The 27,363-nt window shown below is 45.9% G+C and overlaps 1 protein-coding gene across 2 annotated transcripts in view; it reads left to right on the top strand.

The window, feature by feature from the left end:
* Window positions 1-27,363, top strand: part of LOC124555088 (EIN3-binding F-box protein 1-like) — a 577,244-nt gene that overhangs the window by 436,334 nt on the left and 113,547 nt on the right. For both annotated transcript variants that reach the window (XM_047128883.1, XM_047128882.1), the window contains exon 3: window positions 8,636-8,758. In XM_047128883.1, coding sequence (XP_046984839.1) covers window positions 8,636-8,758 — 123 coding nt within the window. The remainder of the gene's footprint in view (window positions 1-8,635; window positions 8,759-27,363) is intronic.

Below are 27,363 nucleotides of genomic sequence, written 5' to 3'. Positions count from 1 at the left end.
GAGTCCTCTTCAGTGACCGTCAGTCACGATAACTCAGCTTAGCGTATTAAATTTTTCTGCTTTCCCTCTATGCGGTATAAATTTACGATAGGATGTCTCTCGTAACACCAAACAATTTGGTTAGGCTACCTTGGTTACGCAAGCATCCACCATACGAGAACCAACAATTTGCCAACGTTCGGCTTCACTTAGCGCCGACATAATGCACCCCCAACTACCCAGAACACTGTTCTGACCACGGCTGACCCTTGCAACGTAATGAGGACATTGCACAGGGGCCGTTCGCGGTCAAATACAACAGCACAACCTACAGGCTTACTTAGCATCTGCATTTCTGTACAGGCATGGATTTCTCACGGTGTTTATATCTACATCTACATCTACATGGATACTATGCAAATAACATTTAAGTGAGTGGCAGAGGGTTCATCGAACCACCTTCACAATTCCCTATTACTCCAATCTCGTATAGCGCGCGAAAAGAACGAACACCTATACCTTTCCGTACGAGCTCTGATTTCCCTTATTTTATCGTGGTCCTCGTATCTCCCTATGTAGGTTAGTGTCAACAAAATATTTTCGCATTCGGGGGAGAAAGTTGGTGATTGGAATTTCATGAGAAGATTCCGTCGCAACGAAAAACGCCTTTCTTTTAATGATGTCCAGCCCAAATCCTGTATCATTTCTGTGACACTCTCTCCCATATTTCGCGATAATACAAAACGTGCTGCCCTTCTTTAAACTTTTTCGATGTACTCCGTCAGTCCTATCTGGTAAGGATCCCACACCGAGGAGCAGTATTCTAAAAGAGGACGGACAAGCGTAGTGAAGGCAGTCTTCGTAGTAGATCTGTTACATTTTCTAAGTGTCCTACCAATAAAACGCAGTCATTGGTTAGCCTTCCCCACAACATTTTCTATGTGTTCCTTCCAATTTAAGTTGTTCGTAATTGTAATACCTAGGTCTTTCGTTGAATTTACGGCTTTTAGATTACACTGATTTATCGTGTAACCGAAGTTTAACGATTTCCTTTTAGCACTCATGTGGATGACCTCACACTTTTCCTTATTTAGGGTCAACTGCCAATTTTCGCACCATTCAGATATCTTTTCTAAATCGTTTTGCAATTTGTTTTGATCTTCTGATTACTTTATTAGTCGATAAACGACAACGTAATCTGCAAACAACCTAAGACGGCTGCTCAGATTGTCTCCCAAATCGTTTATACACCGGGTGATCAAAAAGTCAGTATAAATTTGAAAATTTAATAAACCACGGAATAATGTAGATAGAGGGGTTAAAATTGACACACATACCTGGAATGACATGGGGTTTTATTAGAACCAGAAAAAAGCAAAGATCACAAAATGTCCGACATATATCTTGCGCGTGTCGTTTGGTGATGATCGTGTGCTCAGCCGCCACTTTCGTCATGCTTGGCCTCCCAGGTCCGCAGTCCTCAGTCCGTGGGATTATTGGCTTTGGGGTTACCTGAAGTCACAAGTGTATCTTGATCGACAGACATCTCTAGGGATGCTGAAGGACAACATCCGACGCCAATGCCTCACCATAACTCCGGACATTCTTTACAGTGCTGTTCACAACATTATTCCTCGACTACAGCTGTTGTTGAGGAATTATGGCGGACATATTGAGCATTTCCTGTAAAGAACATCATCTTTGCTTTGTCTTACTTTGTTATGCTAATTATTGCTATTCTGATCAGATGAAGCGCCATCTCTCGGACATTTTTTGAACTTTCTTATTTTTTTGGTTCTAATAAAACCCCATGTCATTCCAAGCATGTGTGTCAATTTGTACCTCTATATACATTATTCCGTGATTTATTCAGTTTTTAAATGTATACTGACTTTTTGGTCACCCGGTAGATAAGGAACAGCAAAGGGCCTATAACACCACCTTGGGGAACACCAGAAATCACTTCTGTTTTACTCGATGACTTTCCGTCAATTACTACCAACTGTGGCCTCTCTGACAGGAAATCACAAATCCAGTCACATAACTTCCATAAGCACGTCATTTCACTACAAGCCGCTTGTGTTGTACAGTGTCAAAAGCCTTCCGGAAATATTTTTGACCAATCCCATCTTATAGAAATTTTCTTCCAAGCAAGCCAGTCCGTTGCGTATGAAGCTTTCCGTGCATCAGCAAACCCGGTCACGTGAGGTGACGCATCATGCCAGTGTTCCCTCGAGGCATACAAATGCCGGCAACCGTAAGGCGCGCGATCTGACGCGCTCACTACTTCCAAGAGGGCTATTCTGCTAACAGCACCTTATGCAGCGGCTAAGTGAAGATTTAAAAAAATGCTATATACATTGTCAGTGGCCTTCCAGAAAGTATATGATACGTAAATTTCACTGTAGGAAATACTGCAACCAGCCAAAAGCATTTTAGAAATGATTGTCTTCTACCGTTACTAGTTTCGTACCTAGCCCACTGGACTCGCATTCGGAAGGACGACGGTTCAATCCCGCGTCCGGCCATCCTGATTTAGGTTTTCCGTGATTTCCCTAAAATCTCTCCAGGCAAATGCCGGGATGGTTCCTTTGAAAGGGCACGGCCGACTTCCTTCCCTAATCCGATGAGACCGATGACCTCGCTGTTTGGTCTCTTCCCCCAAACAACCAACCAACCTAGCCCATCGTCAGATGGTATGGATAATTTCTTGGTAACATTTACATTTTTGTCCTAAAATATTAGAAAGTTTTTGTGATTACATAGTTTACGAAAGTTTTTATATTGTGTATAAGCTCAACACATTGTACTTACTTTATGAAAGTTCTCCTTTACATACTATAATGCAGAGATTTGATTCTCTTTCTCGATCCGTGCTAATCCATGAGCTAAAGTAAATACAAGATGATGGACATATTTGCTTAAATCGGCTTCAAATTTGATGTGCCAAAGAACATGATACCTAAAAATCATACAACTCGTTTAATTTGAAATGATAGAAATAATACTCTACTGACATACAGAACTTTCATCATTGGACATTACCAACCGCTTTCAAACCTAAATAATTAAATTTATAGCTTTTAAATTATCTATACTACAAAAGAAGTATGTTTGCAGTAGCTCCAGAAGAGTGTCATATCTGTACCCATATCACGTTCTTTGGTACATCCAGTCAGCAGCCGATGTAAACAAATGTGTCCGCCAACTTGTATTTTGTTTAACTCGTGGATCAGCATGGAACGAAAAAGACAATCAAACCTCTCTTTATAGTACGTAAAGGCGAGATTTTCATGAAGGAAGTGCAATGTACACCGAAGCACAAAAAAACAACTGATATAGGCATGCGTATTCAAATACAAAGATATAAGAACAGGCAGAATACGACGCTGCAGTCGGCAACGCCTATATAAGACAACAAGTGTCTGACGCAGTTGTTAGATCGGTTACTGTTGCTACAATAGTAGGTTGTCAGGATTTAGGTGAGTCTGAATGTGGCGTGTTATAGTCGGCGCACGAGCGATGGGGCACAGCATCTCCGAGATAGCGATGATGCGGGGATTTTCCCGTACGACCATTTCACGAGTGTACCGTGAATATCAGGAATCCGGTAAAACATCAAATCTCCGACATCACTGCGGCCGGAAAAAGATCCTGCAAGAACGGGACTAACAACGACTGAATATAATCCTTCAATTTGACAGATGTGCAACCCTTCCGCAAACTACTGCAGATTTCAATACTGGGCCATCAACAAGTGTCAACGAAACACCATCGATATTTGTTTCCGACACCGAAGGCCCACTCGTGTGCCCTTGATAACTGCACGATACAAAGCTTTACGTCTCGCCTGGGCCCGTCAGCACCGACATTGGACTGTTGATGACAGGAAACATGTTGGCTGGTCGGACCAGTCTCGTTTCAAATTGTATCGAGTGGATGGACGTGTACGGGTATGGAGACAAACTCATGAATCCATGGACCCTGTAGGTCAGTAGAGAACTGTTGAAGCTTGTGGAGGGTCTGTAATGGTGTGGACCGGGCGACTGCTACGGTCGCAGGTTCGAATCCTGCCTCGGGCATGGATGTGTGTGATGTCCTTAGGTTAATTAGGTTTAAGTAGTTCTAAGTTCTAGGGGACTGATGACCACAGTTGTTAAGTCCCATAGTGCTCAGAGCCATTTGAACCATTTTTTGTAATGGTGTGGGGCGTGTGCAGTTGGAATGATATGGGACCCCTGGTACCTCTAGATACGACTCTGACCGGTGACACGTATGTAAGCATCCTGTCTGATCGCCTCCATCCATTCAAGTCCATAGTGCATACCAACGGACCTGGGCAGTTCCAGCAGGACAATGTGACACCCCAAACGTCCAGAATTGCTACAGAGTGGCGTCATAACACTCTACCGAGTTTAAACGCTTCCACAGGCCACCAAACTCTCCATACGTGGCAATTTTTGAGCGTATCTGGGGTGCCTTGCAACGTGCTGTTCAGAAGAGAACTCCACGTCCTCGTACTCTTACGGACTTATGGACAGCCCTGCAGGACCCATCGTGTCAGTTCCCTCCAGCACTACTTAAGACATCAGTCGAGTCCATGCCACTTCGTGTTGCTCGCAGGGGTCCTACACGATATTAGGCACGTGTACCAGTTTCTTTGGCTCTTCAGTGTATGAAGTTTGTATACAACGTAAAACCTTTTGAAAACTATTTAGTCACAAAAACTTTGTTATATTTTGGGATAAAAATGTAAAATGGTTTCTAAACCATGTAATAAAAAAACTTAGTTATATTGTAGGACACAAATGTAAAAGTTGCCAAGAAATCAACGCTACCGTCTGACGATAGGCTGAGGCCCGAAACACGTCACGGTATAATGAAATCATTTCTAAAATACTTGCGGCTGGTTGCAGCTTGCCGTCAGTGTATCACTGGCTCATTTCGATAGTGTGAGAGTTCATATCTTCTTCCCCAAATACCCTTACCCGTGGTTTCACTCTTCTCGATTTATGTCACTCGCTGAAGTCCGTTATCGTCACGTTGTTTGTCACCTCTCTCACCTACGTCGACCCTCTCCCAGATGCATCGTTCAACAACTAACTAGGTTTGCACACCCCTTCAGATTCCCCCGTAAAACCTAGACTTCTCGCAGCGAAGTACCGGCCTCTCTCCACTCCCTAACGAACATGAGCGCTGTCGCGCCTGTGACAACATACCCTAATCAGCCAGCACATTATGACCACCGACCTGCTATCGATATAAATCCGTACAGGCAATAGCAGCGCCACCTGGCGAGGAATAACTGCTATTCAGACACACGCACGTGCACCTAGTACCAATGTGCGTGCTGCCCGTGAGTAGAATGGGGAAGGTTCGTCATGCATCTTAGTTTGACCGAGGGCAGAATATGATGGAAACTGCAGGACATGTCGGGCGTTCGAACTGTGCTATGGTGAGTGTCTTCGACACGTAGTGAAACCAAGGCGAAACCACGTCCGAATGTCGCGCGGTTGGACGACCACTTCTCATTACAGATGTCGTCATAGACAGGGCAGTTTGGTAATAGAGGACAAGACAGCGAACTGTGGTGTAGCTAGTCTCACACATTAATGCCGGCCAGGCTACAATGTGTCTGAACACACAGTGCACCGAGCACTCCTAACGATGGGCCTCCGCAGTCAACTACCAACACAGCTGCCAATGTTAACATCACGATATCGGCAACTACGATTGAAATGGGCACGTGACCATCGGCACTGGTCGTTGGCGCAGTGGCACAGCGTTGCTTGGTCTGATGAATCGCGATTCCTTATTCATCACGCCTATGGGAGGGCGCGAATCCGTCGTCTTCCAGGGAAACAGCTCCTTGACACCTGTATTGCAAGACGGAGGCAAGCTGGCGGCGGCTCCACTATGCTCTGGGGAACATTTACGTGGTCATCCATTGGTCCATTGGGACTCTTGCAAGGTACAATGACGGCCAAGGTGTATCGTACACTGGTTGCAGACCTTCAAGGCGATCGTGTTTCCAGCCGGCAGTGGCATTTTTCATCTAGATAATGCGCCATGTCACAAGGGCAGGAATGTGATCGAGTGGTTCAAGGAACACAATAGCGAGTTCCAATTGATGTGCTGGCCCGAGAACTCGCCAGATCTGAACCCGATGGAACACATTTGGGATGTGATTGAACGTAGCTGGACTCGCATTCGGGAGGACGACGGTTCAATCCCGTCTCCGGCCATCCTGATTTAGGTTTTCCGTGATTTCCCTAAATCGCTTCAGGCAAATGCCGGGATGGTTCCTTTGAAAGGGCACGGCCGATTTCCTTCCCCATCCTTCCCTCACCCGAGCTTGCGCTCGGTCTCTAATGACCTCGTTGTCGACGGGACGTTAAACACTAAGCTCCTCCTCCTCCTCCTTGAACGTAGCGTCACAGCTCATCACTGCCACTCCCCGGAATTAACGGGAATTAGGTGACTTGTGTGTGCAGATGTGGTGCCAACTCCCTCCAACGACCTACTAAGACCTCACTGCTTCCACACCACGACGCATCGCCGCTGTTATAAGTGCCGAAGATAGACATACGGCCTATGAGATACGTGATCGTAATGTTCTGGCTGATCAGTGTATGCCTACTTCCCTTCGCCCGTACTGAGTCGGCATTCCGCCCGGAGGCAACCTACATGACTTTAAATTGTTAACCTTAACTCACTTCTCCGTTCTGATCCATAACCCTGTGTCGGAATCTATCTTCCCTGTCAGCTATAGTCTGTACTTCTTCCGTCCCTTAGGTAAACCGAGACTCTGTTATCTGAACCTTTACCTCTAACTTCCTAAAATAATATCTCCATAAAAATCTTGGCGAGCACTCCCCACAAATATCACTTCAGGCTCGTAACATCATCATATCCATGTAATTCCTCTACACGTATCTCTCTATCCAAAGACCGCTTTTTACCGATGGCAGTGCCCTTATTATCAGACCGCGAGTGGTGGCGCAGCATAAAGACACTTCATTCGTTTCCGGGAGAAACCCAGCTTAAACCTCCGTCTGGTCATCGACATTTCGGTTTTTCGCATTTTCCTTAAATAGCTGAAGGCGAGTGTCTGAGTGGTTCCTTCTAAATGGCACGACTGATTTCCTTCCCTATACTTTAGCAAGACGAGCATGTGCTCCGTACCTAATGACCTCATTGTCGACGAGACGTTAACTCGTATCTTCGTTTCTTTGATCATCAGCGTTCCGGAAGTGCACTTTTTTTATCAACCACGCACATCGTTGTATGTAGTGCACTTCAATCTTAATTTTAATGGATTTCATTATTTTAAATTTTGAAGAGCATGTATACAGAGAGCCGCTATTTTGTTGGTGACATTTCGCCACCGTGTAGAGCATGAAATCCATACATGTTATAAAAATGTGTGTGTGTGTGTTCAACCAAACTTGGTACACAGATCAATTACTATCAGGCAACAAACAATAACTGGGCGAGGGAGTGGGGGGGGGGGGGGGGGGGGGGGTGAATAATAATCTACCACAGTTCAGGTGATATGACATCATAAACCGTATGATGGGTGAAAAACTGCCGCGTCATGAATGACATTTAAATGTTCTACTTCTACGCTACTAATTGTATTCGCAATAGATTTCGCAGGCAGTATCCACATTTGCTGCTAAATCGCCTACAAAAGTGGATATTGTTACCATGCATAGTTCAGAGATATGACGTCATAAACGGTGAGGTGTGTAAAAAACTACCACATTAAATTTATAACTTCTCCGCATCTAACTCTAATCGCAACACATTTTGCTAAGACTATCCGCCGGCCGGAGTGACCGAGCGGTTCTAGGCGCTGCAGTCTGGAACCGCGCGACCGCTACGGCCGCAGGTTCGAATCCTGCCTCGGACATGGATGTGTGTGTTGTCCTTAGGTTAGTTAGGTTTAAGTAGTTCTGAGTTCTAGGAGACTGATGACCTCAGAAGTTAAGTCCCATAGTGCTCAGAGCCATTTGAGCCATTAAGAGTATCCAAATATGCTTCTGAATGCACCTACACAAATATGTCATTGTATGACATAGTCCAAAAGATATGACGTCATAAATTCCGAGATTCGTAAAAAAAAATGCCATATCAAGCATGACGTTTTAATAAATTTATTCTTTACTAAGAAGACACTCCTGGAGTCGAGTCAACTTACGGTAATCCCTGACACCTAGTTACGCTTTTGACAGCTTTCAACTGCGAAGTGCAAACGGCTGTGTGCGAACACAATATCAGTCTACAGAGCTATGCAAGAGGCGTTGCCATAGAGACGTTTACAAACTCGCGTTGTAGACACGCGAAGAAGCTGCGCCCAGCGTACAGAAACTGCCCGGGATCATGTTTCTTAATTTGGATATTGTACTTATGCATTTGTACATTATGCGTACTTCTTCGTATTTCTGATTCAGAATTTCAAAGGTGTTTTCATGAACACGTGGAAATGAAGCTTTTTCGATACTTCACTACAAAAACAGTTCATTTTTTGTTTTAGTTTCTTATAGAAAATTGTCAGAATGAATACCCCGGCAATGCCGGGTTTGTCAGCTAGTAATCAACAAATGAAAACATTATGACAGAATTATCTAAACATTTTTGTTGGATATTTCAGAACCTGAAGAAGCTGAACATCTCCTACCTGCGGCACATGACGCCGAACATCCTGCTGGGACTCATGCCCTGCTTCAACTCCCTGGTTAGCCTCAATCTCAGCATGACCATGGCCACTGACCAGGTAAGACGCCTTCTTTCCTTCCTGCTTCCTTGTTATTGTTACGATTTATCTGGCGATGTTCTGTTACGCAAGACTGCATTTACTTGTACTATGCGTTTTATGAAGCCACATACTCCAACACGTCCCCCGAAAGATATCTATTTTTTTTCCAAGAACATGTTACTTGCGTAGAAACGTACAATTTGGTGCTGCCACAAGGATTCTGCATTAGCCTTATAGCCTTTGTACTTTCACCCACTTATCAGTGCGTTTCCCAACAGCAGATTAACGACTATAAAGGCTGCTATCCTCGTGACAGAGATATGTTGCAGAGTAGGACACAAATGAGAACATAAAGAGGGAAGGTTACTCTTTAACGTCTCTTCGACATCATCGGTGTTAGAGACAGGAAACAAACTGACGTGACGAAATGTTGGAAAGTAATCCGATCGTGGCTTGTAGGAGGACGCATCTCTACATGCCCTTAAAATCCTTCAGAGATATGGCGGGAAATTGAAACCAGTAAAGCGAGATGCTGATTTAATCATGCTCCTTAGAGGAGCAGTTTCCTTACCACTGCGTTATGTCACTCGATCAAACCAGAGGCGGCACCTAATAACACAGATGAGTGATAGAGTTTAATCTGTCGAATTTGGCTACCAGTAACAGGAGTTTCGGCATCTAGCTTTGATTACAGTGGATGGGATCTTAAATCTCTCCGGAGTTTCTTACTGAGTGACGCTTACGATGCTCCTGATAATTATCCGTCTGTCTACTTTCACCGAACAAGATGGAGCAGTAATTAAGATATTGGACCCGGATTTGAGAGGATGATTCAAGTGGCTCTAAGCACTATGGGACTTAACATCTGAGGTCATCAGTCCCCTAGATTTAGAAACTACTTCAACCTAACTAACCTAAGGACATCACACACATCCATGCATGAGGCAGGATTCGAACTTGCGACCGTAGCAGCAGCGTGGTTCCGAACTGAAGGGACTAGAACCGCTCGGTCACAGCGGCCGACGGATTCGAGAGGAGCCGATACCAAATTTCGTCCATCAAGATTCAGGTTTCCCGTGGCTTCCTTCAGTCAAATGAAAAGGATACTGGAATTTATTCCTCGTCCCTATGTAGCTCATTTAGTGCTCCGTCTGTAATGATGTCGGCTCTGATGGAATGCTAAACTATAACTTCCGTTCTAAAAAAAGTAACTAACATTTCATTATAGATGTAATACAAGAAACTGAAATATGCAGTGAAATATTTATAAAGACGATCAAAAAGTTTACATTTGAGGGCATTGCTGCAGCGTATACGCAACGTAGAGCTACTCTTATGGAGTATACAAGGGCCGACACGTAGGATAGGGCTGAGTGTAGCATTCGTGTCTTTCCGGCGTGCGTGCGACAAATGAGGAAACGTGAACTATGACATTTTATTATCAAATGCGTCCGACAGGCCCAACGTGCTCTTGTTCTTTCCTTGGCTGCCGAAAGATGAACACCGGCAGATATCTATCGAAGAATGGAGAATGCGTACGGTACAGCCTTCCGGAGCGGGAAGGACCGCCTTGTCCCCGGCACGAATCCGCCCGGCGGACTTGTGTCGAGGTCCAATGAACCGGCCAGTCTGTGGATGGTTTTTAGGCGGTTTTCCATCTGCCTCGGCGAATGCGGGCTGATTCCCCTTACTCCGCCTCAGCTACACTATTTCGGCGACTGCTGCGCAAACAAATTCTCCACGTATGCGTATACCACCATTATTCTACCACGCAAACATATGGGTTATACTCGTCTGGTATGAGACTTCCCTGGGGGGTCCACCGGGGGCCTAACCGCACAATAACCCTGGTTTCGGTATTGGGCGGCGGCGGGGTGAAGTGGACTGCGGTAGTCGGCGTGGGGTTGTGGACCACTGCGGCTGCGACGGGGACGGAACCTCTCCGTCGTTGCTAGGTCCCCGGTTCACATACAACACACATACAACATGCGACAGCCAGTCCGTCGAAAACCATCGTTGTGGAATGGGTGCTGCAGCTTCATGATAAAGCACGCCCCGTGTCGTAAATGTAAGACAGACGTTACGACATCTCAAGTGGGATACACTCGAGCACCCGCCCTATAGTCATGATCTCACTACGTACGATTATTACGCTATAGGTCTCTTAAAAAAAGTCCTTGAAGGGTCGACAGTTCCTGTCGAACGATGATGTGCAACAGGCTACTACGGAGTTCTTCACGCAACAGGACACGACGGTTTACATAACTGGTATTTTCAACCTGATGCGTTGGTGGGATGATTACCTCGATGCTCATGGCGATTTTTCCTAATCGGCATACCGATTCTGAACTGTACGGCCTTCGGGCAGAAAATTTTGTATCGTACCTCATAATTACTATCCGTATGCCTGTCTAACACAATAATTGCTCTGCTATAGGGGTAGCACAAAAATATGGAAAAACCGCGAGGAATTCGTGCTTGAACATAAATGCAGATGCTAACTAAGCCTGCAGGTCGCGATGTTGTATTTCGACACGAACGGCACCTGTGCAATGTGCTCAGTACGTTGTAAGGGTCAGTCGTGCTCAGAACAGTGTTCTGTGTGGTTATGAGTGCTCTGTGTCGAGGCTAAGCGAAGTCGAACGTGAGAAAATTGCCGTTGCTCGAATGGTGGGTGCTTCCGTAAACAAGGGAGCCAAAGTGTTTGGTTTTACAAGGGACAGCCTAGCGTAGATTTATACCGCATACAGGGAAAGCAGGAAAAACATCTCTACGTGATTATTCTGCTATTCACAATAAAGTGCCTGGCAGAGGGTTCAATGCACTACCTTCAAGCTGTGTCTCTACCGTTCCACTCTCGAACGGCACGCGGGAAAAACGATAACTTAAATTTTTCTGTGCAAGCCCTAATTTCTCTTATTTTATCGTGATTATCATTTCTCCCTATGTAGGTGGGTGCCAACAGAATGTTTTCGCAATCGGAGGAGAAAACTGGTGACTGAAATTTCATGAGAAGACCCCGTCTCAACGAAAAACGCCTTTCTTTTAATGATTGCCACTCCAATTCACGTATCATGTCTGTGGCACTATCTCCCCTACTTCGCGATAATACAAAACGAGCTGCCCTTCTTTGTACTCTTTCGATGTCAGATATCAGTCCCGTCTGATGAGGATCCCACACTGCACAGCAATAATCCAGAATAGGGCAGACAAGCGAGGTGTAAGCAGTCTCTTTAGTAGACCTGTTGCACCATCTAAGTGTTCTGCCAGTGAATCGCAATCTTTGGTTGGCTCTACCCACAACATTACCTATGTGATCGTTCCAATTTAGGGTATTTATTATTATAATCCCTAAGTATTTAGTTGAATTTACAGCCTTCATATTTCTGTGACTTTTCGCGTAATCGAAATTTAGCTGATTTCTTTTAGTACTCACGTGAATAACCTCACACTTTTCTTTATTCAGGTTCAATTGCCACTTTTCGCACCATACTGATATCTTATCTAAATCATTTTGAATTTGTTTTGGTCATCTGATGACTTTACAAGACCGTAAATGACAGCATCATCTGCAAACAATCTACGACGGTTACTGAGATTGTCTCCTATCTCGTTAATATAGATCAGGAACAATAAAGGGCCTATAACACTTCCTTGGGGAACGCCGGATATTATTTCAGTATTACTCGATGACTTTCCGTCTATTACTGCGAACTGTGACCCTCCTGACAGGAAATCACGAATCCAGTCGCACAACTGAGGTGATATTCCACAGGCACGCAGTTTGATTAGAAGACGCTTGTGAGGAACGGTGTCGAAAGCCTTCTGGAAATCTAAAAATATGGAATCAATTTGGCAGCCGCTGTCGATAGCACTCATTACTTCATGAGTATAAAGAGCTAGTTGTGTTTCGCAACAACGAAATTTTCTGAATCCGTACTGACTACGTGTCAATAAATCGTTTTCTTCGAGGTACTTCATAACGTTCGAATACAGTATATGTTCCAAAACCCTACTGCAAATCGACGTTACTGATATGGACCTGTAATTCAACGGATTACTCCTACTTCCCTTTTTGGGTATTGGTGTGATTTGAGCAATTTTCCAGTCTTTGGGTACGGATGTTTCTGCCATAACACGGACGAAAGTGTTATTTTGATTGACGGTCACTGAAAAGGACTGTGACGAAAAACAAGAGGACGACAGCTGCAAAAGGTTACAGAACTGAATGTAGCACTCGCGAACCCTATCAGCATCAAAACAATACGAAGGGAGCAGCGAAAGCAAGGAATTGCAAGGTAAGCTCTAATACCAAAACCACTCACCGTGATGCAAGTGCCTGTAACAGGAAAACGTGGTGCCGAAACCATAAAACCTGAATTATGGAGCAATAGAAGAACATCATTTGGTCAGATGAATCTTGTTTCACACTGTCTTCAAATTCTGGTCGAGATTACGTCCCGAGAGTGAGACATGTCGGGGCTTCGGTGATGGTTTGGACGGCCATTTTGCGATATTCAGTGGGCCCTGTGGTCACTCAGCAACGTAGCATTACTGCCAAGGATGTGTGGTCCTTTCTACTGATCAGGTCCATAACATGCAGCAATGTTTTTTCCCCAATGCTGTTGCTGTTTTCCAAGACGACCGGGCCGCTGTTCACACAACTCGTATCATCGAAACTGGTTTTCTCAACAGGAGGATGAAGTGTCGCATCTTCCCTGGCCACCGATGTCACCAGATCTCAATATTATTGGGCCTTTGTAGTCTACTTTGAAGAGAAGGGTGCACGATCGCTATCCAGCTCTATCATCGTTACCTGATCTTGCCACTAATTTGCTGGAAGAGTGGTATAAGGATCCCTTAAAATCCATAACGGGCATGTTTATATCCATTCTGACACGACTGGAAGCTGTTTCGAATGCCGTCGGGTTCCCTGCACCATACTGGGCGTGATAATTTGTTGTGTTTCCATATTTTTCTCCAATCCATGTTCGTGTCTCAGTATATCTCCGTGGACGGTGACGTAGAAAATGGCTCACCACAAAGGTACACTTCAAAATACACGGACGGCTCCTGCAGCTCGATGCGTCGGATAATCGACAGTAGTGGGACCTCCAGATACTTCTCTACACAGTCGCCCCTACGACTCAGACATCTGCCGGAGTGTAGTACCAACTTTCCAGTACCCATGGCATTGAAGGTAGCCGCCTCTGGATTCCGCCAATTCCCTACATTTATTTTATTTATTTGTTTATTTATTTACTTCTTTCTTTTACTCTGTTATCTAGATACAAGAATTGGCATGATTATAGCAAATAATATTTTAACATAATTTCAAATGTATTAGTATAACTAAGCATTGTGGTGTTTAAAGGAAAAGCTTACATAAAAAATCTAAATAAAAGAAAATATAATTTTAAAAATAGAAAATAAATATGTCTACATACTTCATTTGGCTATGTGGCGCACAGATACATGCTCATCTGCAACCCAGAAGGCACATGTTACTGATCTGTTACACTATGCTGCATTGCTGGATTACAAATTTTGTAATTTATAGTTCTGAACTACAATATTATACAACACAGCACATCGAGAGATGGCTGTCAAGGCCTCAGGAAATCCTTCGCGATCCTCCCTGAGCATCTTCTTCTTAACACTTCCGGAAGTTTGTTGCAGATGGATGTTCTGCTGTTGGGCGTCTTGTTGTCATGATGTATGTGCTCTTCTTGGTTGTCTCTCAGCCATGAAGGCTTTCATCGAATAAGCTGATATATTAGCTATCAGCCACTACAGCTTATACAACAGTTTCTCATATCTTATTATGTTATAGACTGTTGTATTACCAAAGATGTTCCTTTCTTGGTCTGTAACATCTTGTCTACTGGCACATCCTCAGAAGATGTGCTACGGGTACAGATTCCTCCACAGACTTAAGTGTCTGTGATGCATTGTCATATTTTCAGTAAGTAGCGCAATGCGGACCACGTCCCGACAGGCAGTGTATAGCTTCCTTGGTTGGAAGAAAGTGTGACATTCATCTACATCTGCATCCATACTCCGCAAGCCACCTGAAGGCGTGTGGCGGACGGTACCTTGAGTACCCCTATCGGTTCTCCCTTCTATTCCAGTCTCGTATTGCTCGTGGAAAGAAAGATTGTCGATATGCCTCTGTGTGGGCTCTAATGTCTCTGATTTTATCCTCATGGTCTCCTCGCGAGATATACGTAGGAGGCAGCAATATTCTGCTTGACTCCTCGGAGAAGGTATGTTCTCGAAACTTCAACAAAAGCCCCTACGGAGCTACTGAGCGTCTCTCTTGCAGAGTCTTCCACTGGAGTTTATCTATCATCTCCGTAACGCTCTGCGATTGCTAAATGATCCTGTAACGAAGCGCGCTGCTCTCCGTTGGATCTTCTCTATCTTTTCTATCAACCCTATCTGGTACGGATACCAAACCGGCGAGCAGTATTCAAGCAGTGGGAGTACAAGTGTACTGTAAACTACTTCCTTTGTTTTCGGATTGCATTTCCTTAGGATTCTTCCAATGAATCTCAGTCTGGCATTTGCTTTACCAACGATTAATTTTATACGGTCATTCCATTTTAAATCACTCCTAATGCCTACTCCTAGATAATTTATGAAAGTAACTGCTCCCAGTTGTTGACCTGCTATATTGTAGCTAAATGATAAAGGATCTTTCTTTCTGTGTATTCGCAGCACATTACACTTGTCTACATTGCGATTCAATTGCCATTCCCTGCATCATGTGTCAATTCGTTGCAGATCCTCCTGCATTTCAGTACAATTTTCCGCTGTTACAGCCTCTCGATATACTACAGCATCATCCGCAAAAAGCCTCAGTGAACTTCCGATGTTATCCACAAGGTCATTTATATAAATTGTGAATAGCAGCGGTCCTATGACACTCCCCTGCGGCACACCTGAAATCACTCTACTTCGGAAGACTTCTCTCCATTGAGAATGACATGCTACGTTCTGTCATCTAGGAACTCTTCAATCCAGTCACACAATTGGTCTGAGCGTTCATATGCTCTTACTTTGTTCATTAAACGACTGTGGGGAACTGTATCAAACGCCCTGCGGAAGTCAAGAAACACGGCATCTACCTGGGAACCCGTGTCTATGGCCCTCTGAGTGTCGTGGACGAATGGTCTTTCTTTTATGTTAGGAAGGAAATGGTAAGTTCTCCTCCCTGTTTCTGCCCTGTCCCAGATTTCTTGTCATTCTCTATCAATGCAAGCCTTTATTTCCTAATTCGATGTGGCTCTTACGTCCAGTATCTCCTTTAATATATCATATTCGCCCGTTCTGAGAGAATATTGTGCACCTTGATATGGTACATCTCTAAGATGCCCACGAAAAATTGTAACAACAGACGCGGCTGTGCGCGCGCGTCCTGTCGTGACATTGGCAGCTGAGTCGGCAGGTGTTGGGTGGTTAACAGTTGTGGGTCATGTAAGAGCTATCCTGTGCTTGGGAAGCAGTTTGGCGTGGTCTGTTGGGGCCCGTACGTCTGACGCGCGATGACTGGGGGGAGCTCAACGTATGAGAAATCCCAACTACAGATCAGCTAGTGTGACACGTTGAACACGCGGTGCGGAAATCCCGCCCGTTTGAAGGAACTGCAGAGGGTGGCCACCATCGCCGAACTAACTGAATAAAGAAAATACGAAATAAGGGAAACTAAATAATAACTGAACCAAACCAGTGACAGAGAAACCAGTCAGTTAGTTTTAAAAAGTAAAATTAGATGAGTGGTTGAGTGAAGACGTGCCCTCGCTACGAGATTTAGTTTACAAGTTATTAAATGTTAAAAGTTTTGGATATAAAATAAGCTATAAAAATTAATAATTCACTAACGCCTTGTGCGATTCAGACCAACATAGTGTCAATGGATAGAGCTCGGTGAACACTATGGAATTGTTTTAATAGATTTTCTGTGAATATTTCGTATTTCAAATTACAGGGCGGAATGTAGTGAATAAAATGTGAAACAGTAAAAGAAGTTGCATCATTACTAAACACAGGTAATTAGAAATACATAAAATGGCTCTGAGCACTATGGGACTCAACTGCTGAGGTTATTAGTCCCCTAGAACTTAGAACTAGTTAAACCGAACTAACCTAAGGACATCACAAACATCCATGCCCGAGGCAGGATTCGAACCTGCAACCGTAGCGGTCTTGCGGTTCCAGACTAGAAATATATAACTAATTAGTTTAATATTTAATATTTATTAGTAATATAACGATTCAAAATAGCTTCCATATGAGCAAAAGCACTATTTGTGAGAAAACTATTAAAGCTGCATGAAAACTAAGATCAGAATTGAAAAGCTGATGAAATTTGATCCCAAATTCATTAGTAATATGTCTATATAACATTAATTTTATAGTTTATAATTGTTCTAGAAAGTCGGAAATACTTGAATTGACTCATACCAGTGCGAGGCAATGAGTAACGACGACCATTTTCGCGCGGCACTTGGATTTTGCGAGACAATTGAAACGGGGCTCGCGTGCAGTCGGTTCATGTGTGAGCCTGGAAGTCGCCTGATGTGTGTAACCGAAATACATTCTAAGTATTCGACTTCTGTGGAGGAAGAATAAATTCACGTCACATAAATGGTAGTTTGGACTTGTAAATATTTCACACGTGTCGAAGCAAAGAGTTTCAAACATTATTCTGCGTGTGTACTCTGAATAATTTCGTGTGGGCGACTTACTCTAAACACCTATGCAGTCATTGTTGATGGTGATTTGCAGTTAAAAATATTGTAAGTTCGTGATTACATAAACTTCAGGTTAGAAGTGTGCTGAATAATTTTCGTGGATTTTCTAGAGTTTGACTTACTTACGTTCTCTCACTGACAAATATTTTAATGATAAACTGTTGTGGATGGTGTGGAAGGATATTTCTATTGTTTCTTCTGGAGCAAATACAGTCTGCGAAAAGTGAGACGAAAGCAGCAAGAAGAACAGAACATTTTAAAACAAACATTTTTTCCCCAAATATTACCCCTTCTACGAGGGGCGTTCAGAAAGTAAGCTCCGATCGGTCGCGAAATGGAAACGACTATGAAAATCCGATAAAGCTTTGCACAGATGTGTTGGGTAGTGTCTCTAGTATAACCCCAGTTAGCATCACGTCGCTCTTCTCATTTCTGAGCTCGCAGTGAGTGCGTAAAGATGTCTAGAAAATAGTGTCTGCCGCCAAGTACGAGGGCCTGGTGAGAAATTTCGCCTGAAGCTATGCAGCTAACATTACATAACTGTCGTGCTGTTTCTTCTTCAAGACAATTCTCAGCCGCATTCTGCAGGGGCAATGAAGATGCTCCTGCATCGTTTTCAAATGGAAATGTTAGATTACCCACAATACAGTCCGCAATTGTCTCCCCCTGAGTTTCATCTCTGGTCACATGAACCGCTGTCTTTGAAGACAACATTTTGACACAGACAACGAGGTGTAGGCCAGCGTGGAGAATTGGCGGAAAGCACTGGCGGCTGTCTTCTATGATGAGGCTATTGAAAAGTTGGTACAACGCTATGACAAAAGTCTAAGTCAGAACGGCGACTACGTAGAGAAGTAGCTGAAAGGTGTAGCTAATTGTTAGAAGTAAAACATTTCTGATGTTCACTGTGGTTTCAATTTGGCAATCAATCGGAGCTTACTTTCTGAACAGGCCTCGTATGTTGCAACGTCTCTTTCTTACTGCTAGGCACAGAGGAAGCAAGCCTAGTATCAGCAGCAACGCCCGAGTCTGTACTGTTCTATACGCGCCTGTTACGCGCAGGAGTACACTTTTCTGTGCTCGCCGTAGCGCCTGTGCTATCCTTGCCTTTCTGGCTCCATGAGACCAAACGGTCAAACTGTGGCACACAACAGCAATTAAGATCGTGTTGTGGTACGTTCTTATTGCGCTTACTTCTTTGGTATTTTTGCTCGTGATTTTAATGCCTCTCTGGCAGACGATTTCCAAATGGAAGTTTTACTTTTCGTCAATGTGCCTATATGCGTCAAGGCAACTATAAACTACCTTTCATTTCGCAGATTGGTCACTTATTCTGACTGTAGGATTTCTCGTTCTTGGTAATGATCCTTTTAGTAACATATAAACTGTTTTGTGTGCTGTTATTGTTAGTTTGTTCTCCACACACCAATTACTTACAAGGGAAACTTCCCTATCGCACCCACCTCAGATTTAGTGGTAAAATCGCCCAGTGAATAGCCCGTCAAAAACTGAGCACAGATCAAGCATGAAAACAGGAAGAAGGTGTATTGAATTATTGAAAAAAAAGCGAAATATAAATAGTGAACGGTCCAAGGTTAACAAGTGCATCATCGAGCAACTTGGAACACACACGACGTTGTTAAGTGGTCACGTGGTGGAATACAAAGCAGATGAGCCGTGATCAAAACTCCCATGTGTATTTATTTATTTTTTCAAAACATTATGAACTGTTCGTCCGGTTACTGAAATGTTTGTTCTCTTTCTGTAGTTTTGGCAGTTGTCATACTATACACTGGTTATAGGAAACGAGTCATGTGGTAAGAATACGTTACCATCGCAATAAAGTTTAAGGCGCTGTAATCATGGACTGTGCGGCTGGTCCCGGCGGAGGTTCGAGTCCTCCCTCGGGCATGGGTGTGTGTGTTTGTCCTTAGGATAATTTAGATTAAGTAGTGCGTAAGCTTAGGGACTGATGACCTTAGCAGTTAAGTCCCACAAGATTTCACACACATTTTTTACATCGCAAGTAAATGTGATGAATAGTTAGAGCAGGCGAGATTCCACATAGACATCTCACAGAAACGAAAACTATAAATAAACGGGTGTGAACTATGCTACGACAAAGGAATTAAAGAGTCAGAACTACGAAAACGGAACGCAACTTCAAAAACGTTAAAAAACATATGTTTTGACAGAGCGTAGAGAAACTGTGTGATATTGGCACTGTTGCGTTAATTTTTTGCAGCTTATGTGACAAACCATCGGGCGAGGAGGCATGTGTCACTCATTCATCAGGCGTACAAGTTAGGTGCGTCGATAAGAGATTCCTATCATATGACACACGTATTGTTACTACTGCCGTGTATGACACACCAGACGTGTTTTCCGGGGGAGGATTCGGCTAACTTGTCGCCTTGTCTTTTCACATTTGAAAGCCTCTTCCTTTCGGCTGCTCATAGAGTAGTTGGATAGTATCAGCTTTCATTGTAGGCCCCTTCCTTACACCTCGCTGTTACAAACGGATGTTACACCGTGACACAGACAAAAATCTGAATACAGGGAACAGGGGAAGAATAACTGCATGAGAGACCTTTGAACACGGCTCGCTCCCTTTGTAATTCAACACTGTGACCACTTTTTTATCCTTTTTTTTTGCCCCTGGTCAGGAAAGGGAAGACTACAAAAAAAATCTACTTGCCACCGCCACTCGTGTCCTAACAAAAAAATAAATAAAATGCACCACTTCAGGCGTTGGCGCCTATCTAGGCCTATCCCAAAACAACTAACCTGTTACTACAAGGGTTGGGAAACGAAGAAAGTAGGGGGGAAGAACATAGAGAGTAGCGATGAAAATGAAAGTAGTTGGGACTGGGCTTTTGTTTTTTTTTTAGTTTCTTATTGCATTTTTTTGTTTTTTGCGTTTTTGTATATATACTGGGTGATCAAAAAGTCAGTATAAATTTGAAAATTGAATAAATCACGGAATAATGAAGATAGAGAGATACAAATTGACACACATGCTTGGAATGACATGGGGTTGTATTAGAACCAAAAAAATACAAACGTTCAAAAAATGTCCGACAGATGGCGCTTCATCTGATCAGAATAGAAATAATTAGCATAACAAAGTATGACAAAGCAAAGATGATGTTCTTTACAGGAAATGCTCAATATGTCCACCATCATTCTTCAACAATAGCTGTAGTCGAGGAATAATGTTGTGAACAGCACTGTAAAGCATGTCCGGAGTTATGGTGAGGCATTGGCGTCGGATGTTGTCTTTCAGCATCCCTCGGCCAAAGTGGCCGTGCAGTTAAAAGCGCTGCAGTCTGGAACCGCAAGACCACTACGGTCGCAGGTTCGAATCCTGTCTCGGGCATGGATGTTTGTGATGTCCTTAGGTTAGTTAGGTTTAACTAGTTCTAAGTTCTAGGGGACTAATGACCTCAGCAGTTGAGTCCCATAGTGCTCAGAGCCATTTGAACCATTTTTTCAGCATCCCTAGAGATGTCGGTCCATCACAATACACTTGTGACTTTAGGTAACCCCAAAGCCAATAATCCCACGGACTGAGGTCTGGGGACCTGGGAGGCCAAGCATGACGAAAGTGGTGGCTGAGCACACGATCAGCTCCAAACGACGAGCGCCAGAGATCTTTCACGCGTCTAGCAATACTTTTTTTTTTTTTTGCTCTAATAAAACCACATGTCATTCCAAGCATGTGTGTCAATTTTTACCTCTCTATCTACATTATTCCGTGGTTAATTAAGTTTTCAAATTTATACTGACTTTGTGATCACCCGGTATATACACTCCTGGAAATTGAAATAAGAACACCGTGAATTCATTGTCCCAGGAAGGGGAAACTTTATTGACACATTCCTGGGGTCAGATACATCACATGATCACACTGACAGAACCACAGGCACATAGACACAGGCAACAGAGCATGCACAATGTCGGCACTAGTACAGTGTATATCCACCTTTCGCAGCAATGCAGGCTGCTGTTCTCCCATGGAGACGATCGTAGAGATGCTGGATGTAGTCCTGTGGAACGGCTTGCCATGCCATTTCCACCTGGCGCCTCAGTTGGACCAGCGTTCGTGCTGGACGTGCAGACCGCGTGAGACGACGCTTCATCCAGTCCCAAACATGCTCAATGGGGGACAGATCCGGAGATCTTGCTGGCCAGGGTAGTTGACTTACACCTTCTAGAGCACGTTGGGTGGCACGGGATACATGCGGACGTGCATTGTCCTGTTGGAACAGCAAGTTCCCTTGCCGGTCTAGGAATGGTAGAACTATGGGTTCGATGACGGTTTGGATATACCGTGCACTATTCAGTGTCCCCTCGACGATCACCAGTGGTGTACGGCCAGTGTAGGAGATCGCTCCCCACACCATGATGCCGGGTGTTGGCCCTGTGTGCCTCGGTCGTATGCAGTCCTGATTGTGGCGCTCACCTGCACGGCGCCAAACACGCATACGACCATCATTGGCACCAAGGCAGAAGCGACTCTCATCGCTGAAGACGACACGTCTCCATTCGTCCCTCCATTCACGCCTGTCGCGACACCACTGGAGGCGGGCTGCACGATGTTGGGGCGTGAGCGGAAGACGGCCTAACGGTGTGCGGGACCGTAGCCCAGCTTCATGGAGACGGTTGCGAATGGTCCTCGCCGATACCCCAGGAGCAACAGTGTCCCTAATTTGCTGGGAAGTGGCGGTGCGGTCCCCTACGGCACTGCGTAGGATCCTACGGTCTTGGCGTGCATCCGTGCGTCGCTGCGGTCCGGTCCCAGGTCGACGGGCACGTGCACCTTCCGCCGACCACTGGCGACAACATCGATGTACTGTGGAGACCTCACGCCCCACGTGTTGAGCAATTCGGCGGTACGTCCACCCGGCCTCCTGCATGCCCACTATACGCCCTCGCTCAAAGTCCGTCAACTGCACATACGGTTCACGTCCACGCTGTCGCGGCATGCTACCAGTGTTAAAGACTGCGATGGAGCTCCGTATGCCACGGCAAACTGGCTGACACTGACGGCGGCGGTGCACAAATGCTGCGCAGCTAGCGCCATTCGACGGCCAACACCGCGGTTCCTGGTGTGTCCGCTGTGCCGTGCGTGTGATCATTGCTTGCACAGCCCTCTCGCAGTGTCCGGAGCAAGTATGGTGGGTCTGACACACCGGTGTCAATGTGTTCTTTTTTCCATTTCCAGGAGTGTATATATATTTTTATTTTCTTTGATTTATTGATTTACTTTTTTAATTTTTTCGTTTTTTTAAATTTGTTTTAATTAAATAAGTCTATGTACCAGAATTCCAGGAGTCGCTAGCGCCTTCTGAGTGGCAGAACATCCAAACGTGTCTTCTTGAAAATTTAATGGAGATTCCGTTTGTAGTCCCTTCAGAACATTATGTCGGCAAAAAAGTACGAGTATCATCATCTCATGGCTTGGACGTTCCAGTTGGTTGGTGGGTCATGAAAGGCGCTCCATTGAAAATTGGAAAGGAACAGTCTTGGATGTGGGGTTGCGAACAAGTGCACAGTGCCGATCGTTAAGGTACGTCCAATAACCTAGTTCTTATTTCTCGTCGGGGCCAAAAAAGTGTCGGACGGTATGATCGCGTATCGAATTCACAGCGTCAGTTTTTGTTGCGGGGTAATGAATCACATCCGGGAATAAAAGCGTCAGGAAAGTGATCCGAGCATGTGTCTGTCGGGTAAGGAAAGCCAAGATGCGCTGCGCGACCCTCCAGACGTCATATGACGGACCACATGAGAATCGATGAACGTCTGTGTCCTCTACAGTGAACACAGAGCGGTATGTCAGCGAGGCGGATGCGGTGCAAACGAAACAAGTTGACCTTTTTGCATTGACGGTGATATACCAGGTGGACTGGACGCTGGTGTCGAGATAACCAGCATGTACGGCTTTCCACACACGACGCCATATGATCAGGGGAAGCTTGTGTTCGATGGGGTTGGGGGTTCGACACATTTGTGTCGTGTACAGTCTTTGTCCGGAGTATTCGTGCAAGGGTTAAGGAGTACAGGATGTAACTTAATTCAAGAAAGAAGTGCCGAAAGTGATAAAAGGGGGGTGGAATGTCTGATAACATGACTGGGGCTGACTTTGAGACTGCGTATTCACGCAAAAGCAGTCCGATCAGGCTCACCGGGCAGCGACGATCGACTTTCAGTTGGGAGCTAACAAAAAGCACCGTAACTCTATCTGGCACGTGGAATATGCCCACCCCACCACGCTCCCGCGGGAAGGCAAGGGAGGAATATTAAACTTTAAATAACATCCCGGTACAGACAAAGGATCCCATCGCCATCAGAATAAGGCGTGCGAGGGTAATCGAGACCGGGATCACTTGTGCCACATGGGGGATGCGTGAGGCGTAGGAAACATTCACGTATTGCGTACGCTGTACAATGTCGAGGGATCTAAGTCGGTGGTCCACAAGGCCAGCCCTGATCGTTTGGAGGAGACGTCTACTGTTGGTTGCCGCTGAGCGATGGAGGTCATTCATAAAATCAATACCCAAACAGCGGACGCTGGTGGCCACACTTAGAGGAGGGACATATCGCTCAGGTAGATTCTCACCAATGAGCAGAACCTTCGATTTGGAATTGTTAAGAGAACTGCCCGATGCCTCCCCATATGCCGCCACCCAAGTCAGAGCCGCGCGAACATCGTCTTCATTGCGGAGGTAGAGAACTAGATCGTCAGCATAATCTGTACAACAGAAGCGGTGCCCATGCAATGTCAGGCCTACCAGGCGTTGGCGAAGCCCCTGGAGTAGGGGCTCTAACGCCAAAGCATACAGTATCATGGAAAGTGGTCAGCCCTGTCGGACAGAGCGCTCGATCGCTAGAGGCACGGTGAGGCGACCATTACAGAGTATTCTTGAAGTCGCGCCGTTCAAGAGCCGCATTACCACTGTTACTATACGAGCCGGAAAACCCATGTGTTGGAGGACCGATTTCAGAAAGGTATGGTCGACACGGTCGAATGCGAAGTCAAGCGATGCTAATTCTCCAGGTAAATGTTGCGAGCGTGATCATGTCCCTGTAACGGCAAAGGACCGTATGGATATTGTTGTCACCGCCCAACGAAGTCTGATCAGGGGAAGTGACGTATCTTGCCGCCTTCTTGAGTCGTGAGGCAAATATACGGGTAAAAATTTTCATGTCACTGTTGAGCAGAGTTATGGGCCGGTAATCACAGATCCGTGATCGCCGATGTGGCTTAGGGAACAGGATGATGACCCCATCAAGGAAGGTGGCTGGGATGGTCGTTGTGGGCAGTTCGCGACAGATGGACGTCCAAGTAGGTATCAAAGGATAGCCAAAACACTTGTAAAATTTGAGGGGCAGACCGTCAGGTCCAGGGGACATGTTGGCAGTTCCCACCTTGATAGCATCTAGGACTTCATCGGAGGTCACTTGCCCCTGAAGTTCTTGAGCCACATCCTCTGGCATGGTGTTGACAGTTAGTGCTGCTACCCTCTCTATTAGGGTCGGGGGATGTGGGACGGCAGCGTACAGCCGGCGGAAATGAGAATGGAAAGTACGTCCAATGGCGCATTGCGTAGTGTATCGTCGTCCTTCCGCATCGGTGAGGTCGTGGATGAGAGCTCGACGACGAAGTCGGCGTTCTGTGAGGAGGTGGTACATCGACCGCGTTTCGTGAGGCATATGGTCACGGGTGCAGGATCTGACAAGGGCCCCTTCCAAGGGTCGTCGCATGAGTGAAGTGATCTGCGCTTTATCACGATGCACTATCGTCTGACGGACAGGAGAAAATGCCATCGAAGTGCAGTCACGAAGCAACGCGTAATAAAAGTTCAGGGTGCTCGCTTGCCAAGCTTTGAAATCTTTGCCATATCCCATCAGTGCCCTGCATAGAGCTGGTTTCGCGCAGGATAGCCACCAGGATAAGGTGGATGTGTACGCGGGGCGACGTCGACGACAGAGGGCTCACGCATCCTCAACGATCCGTCGGCAATCGGGAACAGTCAGGTAGGAAACGTTTAACTTCCGCAGGCCACGGCTGTGCCACACCTGTTGGCGGGCGAGGACGACATCGCAGATGTAGGCGTCGTTGTCAGACAAAGCCAGAGGCCATACTTCGGCATATCGAGTGTCAGCAGTAAGTGAACGTGTGAGGTATATACAGTCGAGGTGACTAGAAGAATGCGCCGTATATATGTGAAACCTGCGCGGGTGCCGTGAACCATTGTCCATGTGTCAACAAGCTGAAACCTGTCGATGATGACAGAGAGGGCAGCACATGGGGAATGATGTGGAAGTTGTTCCTCAGGCCCTTGTGTGGAGTTTAAATCGCCACCGAATACCATTTCATCCAGAGGACCCTCGAAAAGCGGCGTTACCTCATCAGCAAAGAAGGTGTGTCGGTTACGACGTCGACTGGAGCCGGACGGGGCATATACATTGAGGATGCGGACGCTGAACAGCGTGAGGGCCGTACCTCTAGCATTAGAAAGGTACATTACATCTTCAGCAGGGAGTCCAGATCGGAGGAGGATGTCGACTCCACTATCGTTGTCAGAAGCATGGGCAATGTGTGCTGTGTAGCCAATGGGGGCGTAGAAATCAGTGACACACACTTCTTCGAGGAGGGCAATGTCGACATCAGCAGCATAAATGGTCTCTCAGAACATTGCCAGCTTGTGGGAAGCCCGAATGGTGGGCAGATTCATCGTCGCGATGCGGTAGTGTTGTGGGCGTGCTCCCACCATTGGCACAGATGTTTCGGCAGAGATGTCTCGCTGGCATGTAACATCCGGCGCAGCCGCTGTAGCTGCAATCACTGGGTGGAAGGTGGGTCAGGCTTCTCCAAGGGGTAGTGCCTGATGGGAGGGCCACCATCTCGATCTCCTCCATTGTCGAGACTGGAACAGGTGGCAAGCAACTGTCGCACTCATCGAGGAGGAGTTGTGGTGATGCTGCTGTAGCGGAGTCTAGGGACTCTCCCTCCGTGGGAACCATCGTTGTCGTGTGGGATTGTTCCTCAGATGTGACATCAGGGGCAACCACTCCTGTCGTCAGGGAGCTCGAAGGGAGATCCGCTCCAGTGCCTGTGATGCCACATGAAGAAGTGTGTAGTCGGATGGCGTTTGACTTCTCTTCTTCCGTTTTCGGGGCGACCGCTGCTTTCGGAGGTGCTGTTCTGTATCAGAATGTAGACATTCAATGTCCGAGGTCGCGCCCGTCTGAAGAAAAGCAGAGGTAGGCACCGCACTCGCATCGATGACCATGGCAGAAGGCGCGCTGGTTGTCGAGCTGTGGAGAGTTGGTGGTCTCGTAGCCGTCAGAGGAGATGGTGGCGATGTGAGGCCGTGGGTTATTTCCAGTGGGGCGAGCCGGGGGGGGGGGGGGGGGGGGGGGAGAAGGAGAACAGGCGCTTCCTGAAGTGACACATCGGGGCTGTGTACGGCTGTGGCGTAGCTGTCTGGTAAAGAAGTGACCGTCGCTTTGGGAGCTGAGTCACTGGTCGGCACCTGGAGCAAACGTCGGCGGAGACAGTCTGACCGAACACGGCCCTCTTGTCCGCAACCGACAGACGTCCGCGGCTGGCCATCATACATCGCACGCCACCTATCAGCAGATAGGATGGTACATGATTGGAGAGTTCGATTTTGATTTGGCGGACACCATTCAACACGCAGTATGTCCTGAAAGTCTGCCATTTTTTCGCGATGTGCCTCACAACATTGCCTTAGGGTCGGAAAGCTTCGATGACCGCATCTTGTGTCACTTCGAAACGGAGTTCAAAGACCCGAATTGTACGAAGACCGAAACCAGCGTGATCTACCGTGACCTCTC

This window comes from Schistocerca americana, chromosome X (genome assembly GCF_021461395.2).
Source record: "Schistocerca americana isolate TAMUIC-IGC-003095 chromosome X, iqSchAmer2.1, whole genome shotgun sequence".
NCBI classification, from domain to species: Eukaryota; Metazoa; Arthropoda; class Insecta; order Orthoptera; family Acrididae; genus Schistocerca; species Schistocerca americana.
This window is presented reverse-complemented; position numbering and strand designations above follow the sequence as displayed.